Source organism: Melospiza melodia, unplaced genomic scaffold (assembly GCF_035770615.1).
Source record: "Melospiza melodia melodia isolate bMelMel2 unplaced genomic scaffold, bMelMel2.pri scaffold_51, whole genome shotgun sequence".
In the NCBI taxonomy this organism is placed as follows: domain Eukaryota; kingdom Metazoa; phylum Chordata; class Aves; order Passeriformes; family Passerellidae; genus Melospiza; species Melospiza melodia.
This window is the reverse complement of record NW_026948797.1, coordinates 2,835,129-2,841,364: the sequence shown is the minus strand read 5'-3', so window position 1 is coordinate 2,841,364 and position 6,236 is coordinate 2,835,129. Positions and strand designations below refer to the sequence as shown.

Here is a 6,236-nt window from a genome sequence, read left to right as displayed (position 1 = left end):
GGTTGGGCTGGGCTCTGGCAGCACTGGCAGGGCCCAGCCCTGGGCACAGGGAAGCAGCTGCTGACAGGGACAGCTCCAGGCAGCAGAGCCCTGGGCAGGGAGTAGGGGAAAAGTGCCCCCAGGCTGTGGTGGGATATTTAAAGTCATCTCAAACAAAAATATTTTATGATTAATTTCTTTACAGATTGCGATACCAAGACAGGTCAAATGTCCAACAGCAGCTCCATCAGGTACTTCCTCCTGCTGGCATTGGCAGACACCCGGCAGCTGCAGCTCCTGCACTTCTGCCTCTTGCTGGGCATCTCCCTGGCTGCCCTCCTGGTCAATGGCCTCATCATCAGTGCCGTAGCCTGCGGCCACCACCTGCACACGCCCATGTTCTTCTTCCTGCTCAACCTGGCCCTCAGCGACCTGGACTCCATCTGCACCACTGTCCCCAAAGCCATGTACAATTCCCTCTGGGACACCAGGGACATCTCCTACTCAGGATGTACTGCTCAGCTCTTTTTCTTTCTCTTCTTTATTTCAGCAGAGTTTTCCCTCCTGACCATCATGTGCTATGACCGCTACATGTCCATCTGCAAACCCCTGCACTATGGGACCCTCCTGGGCAGCAGAGCTTGTGCCCACATGGCAGCAGCTGCCTGGGCCAGTGCCTTTCTCAATGATGTCATGCACACAGCCAATACATTTTCCCTGCCCCTGTGCCATGGCAATGCCCTGGGCCAGTTCTTCTGTGAAATCCCACAGATCCTCAAGCTCTCCTGCTCAAATTCCTACATTAGGGAACTTGGGCTCATTGCTGTCAGTGCCTGTTTAGGTTTTGGTTGTTTTGTGTACATTGTTTTCTCCTATGTGCAGATCTTCAGGGCTGTGCTGAGGATCCCTTCTGAGCATGGATGGCACAAAGCCTTTTCCACCTGCCTCCCTCACTTGGCTGTAGTCTCTCTGTTTGTCAGTACTGGCATATTTACCTACTTGAAGTCCCCCTCCATCTTCTCCCCATCCCTGAATCTGGCCCTATCAATTCTGTACTCAATGGTGCCTCCAGCCCTGAACCCCCTCATCTACAGCCTGAGAAACGCAGAGCTCAAGGCTGCAGTGTGGAGACTGATGACTGGATGGTATCAGAAACATTAAACTGCTGGCCAATTTCTGCAAATGACTTTTAATAAAACTCATCCTTGATACTTCTTGTTGGTTTGGTTGTGGAGTATTTTATCCCTTTTTTTGGTTTTTCATATTATCTACAAAGAAATGTCATTGTTTGTGCAATTTCTCATTTTGTTTCTCTCCACATTCCCTGTGGCCACAGACTGTGTCAACGAGGGGCTGTGCTCTCGGTGACTTTAAGGAACTGAAGGATCTCCCAGCAGAGTTTTCTGCAGAGATGCCCTTTTGTTGCCTTCTCTGCAGCTGCAGCAGCAATGTCTGTGTGCAGAGCTGGGGGCAGATCATTGCTGGCCCAGCAGCTGTGCCCAGCAGCAGCAGCACTTGGTGTTGCCAGTGCTGCTGCCGTGGCCCTGCCCCGCTGCCCTGCTGGCCCTGGTGTTGCTGCAGGGCCTGAGTGCTCTCGGGGCCGGGCACAGTCCTGGTGGTGGCAGTGCCGGGGCTGCAGCAGGGACAGGCCATGGGCACGGCTGGGGCAGCACTGACGCCTCAGGCCAGGCCCTGGGGACTCCAGGCTCCTTGCCCAGGCTCTCCCAAGAACACACCCAGGCCAATGCTCAGCACAGAAAAGCCCCGAGAACAGCCCCAGGCTGGCTGTGGGTGGGCTGGGGACAAACAGCATGACTGGGGCTCTGCAAGGGCCCTGGGGGAGATGGGAAGAAGCAGCAGAGCAGGGGCTAATCCATCCCCAGTGCTCTGCAGCTCTGCACAGACCAGGGCAGCATCCCAGAGCATCCTCATGGAGCTGCCAACAACATCCCCCCTCTGCAGCCCTGGCCTCTCCCCCAGCTCACACAGGTGCCCCATCCTTGCAGGCACAGACACGGCAGCACTGCCTCAGCAGCGCCTGTTTGCATTGCACACAGCAGGCAGGAGCACCCCTATGCTGTTTCTGTGGGGACATGAACCTGAGGGAGCACAAATGCCATCAGCCCCTGGGGCCAACATGGGCTGGGGAACACCAGGGAAACCACTTAATTTTGTCCTGGCCTCTGCAGTCAGCCAGAAAGCTTGTTCCCATCAGCTGGGAGTTTCCTGTCCCACTGCAGACGCTGTTGCTCAGAGCCGGGGCTGCCTGGCTGCCACCCCAAAATAGCCCTAAGCATTTCCTTTCCTTTACCTTTGCTTTCTTTAGCCTGCCCTGATACAAATTTCTTCCTCTTGCCCACTCCAGGAGGCCCAGAACTGGACACAGCCCTTGAGGTGCTGCCAAACCAGTGCTGAGCATAGAGGAAGAATCACTGCCTTGCTCCTGCTGGCTACCCCATTCCGGATCCACAGGATTTCCAGGGGTTGGGTGAGGAAAATAGTGGGGTAGGGGTGAGGACAAAGTGTTATTGATTTTCAGCCATGAATGTTCTTGATCTTTATATCTATTCAAACTGCATTAGAGGGAGCTGAGGGTCAATATCAATTAGACATTTGTGATACCAAACTATAAACAGGAAAAGAATACTGGACAAAATAGTTCTCTTTGCTTTTTTTTTTTTCAATATAGCAGATTCACTTTGAAGACACTTCTGAAATCTGTCCAAACAAATCACATAAGAACTGAAAACTTAAATTATTCCCATGGACTTTTCTTGTTGCGAACAAAGTGTTTTGAACAAAAAGTTTATGAGTGTTTGTCACGGAATTCCTGAACTGATGAGCTCAAGAAAGGAAAGGCCTCTGGAGTAAAAAAATTCATCAGCAACCTCCAAGTGGCTGAGGATCCATCCCCATCAGAGCAGCAATGAACAGAAATGGGCACAGCTTTGTGGCTGCCCCAGCTCTGAGATTGGCCCTGGGCCTGGAGCAGGAGCAGCTCTTGATGGCCCCAAGGCCAGGGCTCTTGGGCTGCCCTGGGCAGATGGGATGGCAGCAGGGGCTGCAGAGCTCTCAGCACCTCAGCCCGAGGGGAGCAGGGCAGCCAGGGAGCCTCCTTTGGCCTTGGCCAAGCACCTTCCCCCATGGCTGGGGCTGAGTCCTGTGGCAGCTGCAGATGCTGCTGTGCCCTTGCCAGGGGCTGAGGCTGTGGGGTCAGTGCCCAGAGCAGCCTGGCCTGAGCAGAGCTGTGGGGCCAGAGCCGGCTGGGCTGGGCTGGGGAGAGGCCCTTGGTGCTGCCCAGAGCTCAGGGCAGCTGGCAGAGCTTGCATGGAGCTGGGCTGGGCTCTGAGAGCCTGTCCCAGAAACCATCAGTGTCCATCTCAGCCTGGCTGAGAGTGCAGGGGCAGGACTCAGGCCAGGCCTTGTGGGGCAGGGCCAGCGCCTGTGCAAGGCATTGCAAACAAGCAAATGGCCCAGAGAGGAGGCTGCTCTGTGCCCTTGGAGGCATGGACAGAGCAGGGAGGAGGCCCAGGACATTTGTCAGCGCCAGCCTCTGTGCCCATGTGTTGGCAGCCCTGGCTGCTGAGCCCAGCTTTGGCCTGGGCTGAGTTTGGCTGTGGCCCAGCTCCATCCTCCTGCACGGCTCAGGGCCTGTTCCCAGCCATGGCCAGCCCTGGTCGGCCTCTCTGCTGGCCCAGAAGCCGCAGAGCCTGGCGCAGGGCTGTCTGTGCAGACCCACAGGTGCCAGGGCCTCTGCAGCAGCTGGCAGAGGCTGCCCAGCAGGGAGGCCATGGGGCACAGAGCCCCACGGCTGATGTGGGCACCGCAGCACAGGGGCCATTCCCAGCTGCAATGCTCCGGGCCTGGGCTGGGCCTGCACAGGGGCTGGGCCACCATGGCTGGGCCAGCACAGGGCCACAAAGGGGCCGCACAGCCGCTGCCGGGGCTGACAGCAAGGCCAGGCACACACAAGACATTGCTGAGCATGGCCTGTGCTGGCCAGGCCTGACTGTGCCAAAGGCAGAGCTCAGCGGCCCTTGGGGGCTGCAGGAACGGTCCAGAGCCCAAAGAGCCTCCATGGCTGGGCTGGAGACCAAGGCTGCAGGAGGGAAATGCAGGGCTGCTGTGGGATGGGGAGGGCATTGAATTCCAGCACACACCTCAGCTCTCTGATGATCCCGGCACCATGCTGGGCCCTGTTACAGACTGGAGCAGAGCAGATGTTGATGGGACAGGAGCCCTGTGGGGCTGTCAGGGACCTGCAGCTTGCAACGTGCTCTGCTCTCCCTCAGGTGTTTTCGGAGACATCCAATACTAGCTGGGCCCCTCAAGGCACAAGTGGCACTGCCTGTTCATGGGCACGCAACTGATGTCTGCCTGGAAAGGGGCACAGGTGTTAATACCTGTTAGTTTCATACTATACAAGAAAATATTTATTTTCTGAGTAATTTGAGTGCTCTTAAGGAATGGCAACGTTTTCCCACCAGAAACGGGGATTTCCTGGAAGCATACTGATGGCAGGAGAAGAAATACTGATCTTCCCATCTACTTGTGTCACCAATAATCAGTCTATTATTTAATCTCTCTCTTTTTCATCAAGTGCTTCCATCTCTCCTGATGAAATAGCCATGTCTAAGGACATCTCTTCACTAGACCAGCTGGATATTTGTTCTTTCCATTGGTCCCAGATTTCCTCCACCAGATGCTCTCTGGTCATTCAAGTGCCTCTCAACTGACTGGCTTCATGCTTTGAGCTTCAGGGAGTTGCCCAATCTTTCTGAAGTTTAAATAAATATCACATAAGGTGACATCTTAATTGTCTTTATCACAGAATTACCTTTCTTATATCTATGTCTAAAACTGTTCCTGCATAGGAATCCTTTAGGGATGGTGGACATGTCAGATGCTGCTGGGACATTGCAGAGAGCTGAGGGAAGAGCTGTGATGGTTATTCAACTGTTGAAATGTTCAACTTGTGTTTGTTGGCAAGAAACCTTTCTGTGCCTCTGAGTGTTACCAGTCCGTGACCCTAAAGGACACAAACCTGCTCGGTTGTGGTTCCCAGTGCAGGGGCTGCACTTGGACCTTGGCTCTCCACAGGAGAGCTCTTCATCCCCTTTCTCTCTTTTCCTCCCTCTGGGCATGGAGAGAGCTCCTGACTTCAGCATCTGACTCATGTGTGCAAAGATCAAGGCTGGGCAGAATTGGGGCAGAAAGGGTTTGGGGGGACCTTGGGATCGGTGCTGGGCACAGAAGGTGTTTTCCATTGTTCTGAGATTGTCTGCTGTGGAAAGTGGATTTAATATCCAGCAGAGGGATGACTTTTGCATTTGATAGAGCTGTGCCATCCCCTGGCTTTTTTGGCTGACCAGAAATGAACATCCCTCTTTGTCTCGGACAGCTCCTTCTCCAAGGAAAGCAGGTGGGAGTTGGAGCCAAGGAGCTGAAAGCTGCAGGTGCAGCCTGGGCTGGAGGGAGCTCAGATTTGCACAAGGCTGCTCTGAGTGCCAGGGCTTGGATGGGGCAAATGGTGGGGTGGGGGTAGGGACAGAGTCTGATTGATTGTCAGCCATGAAGTGTCTTGAATTTCATATCCATTCAAACTGCATGCGGAGGTACTTGGATTCAATGTCAATACAAGAGTGCATCTATCAAGTTATTAACAGGTGGAAAAAACCTAAGCAGGACCTAAGAAACTTTTCTCACTGTCTTTTTAAATAGAATCTATTCAACTTGAATACACTACTGGAATTCTGCTAATTAACCACAAAAGATTTGAAAGTTAAAATCAAATTGTTCCCAGAGGCTTGGCTTGTTCAGGTGCTCTTAATGTTAACGAGCCCTGGGACACTGAATTCCTACACTCAAGAGCTGAAGGCTGAACAAGCCTATGGAGCAGGAAAATTCAGCAGCAGCCTCCAAGTTGCTGAGGATGTCAGCAGCCCCCACTGAGGCCATCCCTGCCCAGAGACCGTGGGGGAATGGGCAGACAAGGAGAGCATCCCTGGGGCTGGGGCAGCACAACTCAGAGGCACCAGGGGCTGCAGCTGGGAAATGGAGTGTGGAATGTGGCTGGGAAAGCCCTGCCTGGGCTGTGCCAAGCAGGACACAAAAGCCCTGACCCCCATCCCCCAAACAATTCTCTCAAACAAGAAGACATTTAAAAGGAATTGCAGTTGTTTCTGTACCCTGAGTTGGACTCCCTGGGGAAATACAAACACAAGATTCTGAGGAGCTCTCATGAACAAAACAGCCTT

General features: G+C 53.8%; 1 protein-coding gene across 1 annotated transcript; it reads left to right on the top strand.

Moving 5' to 3' along the window:
• The first annotated feature begins 207 nt into the window (after positions 1-207).
• On the top strand, positions 208-1,140 carry LOC134413824 (olfactory receptor 14A16-like). The gene has a single exon (XM_063147866.1). It carries the CDS (start codon positions 208-210, stop codon positions 1,138-1,140), a length of 933 nt encoding a protein of 310 aa, XP_063003936.1.
• Positions 1,141-6,236: the final 5,096 nt, after the last annotated feature.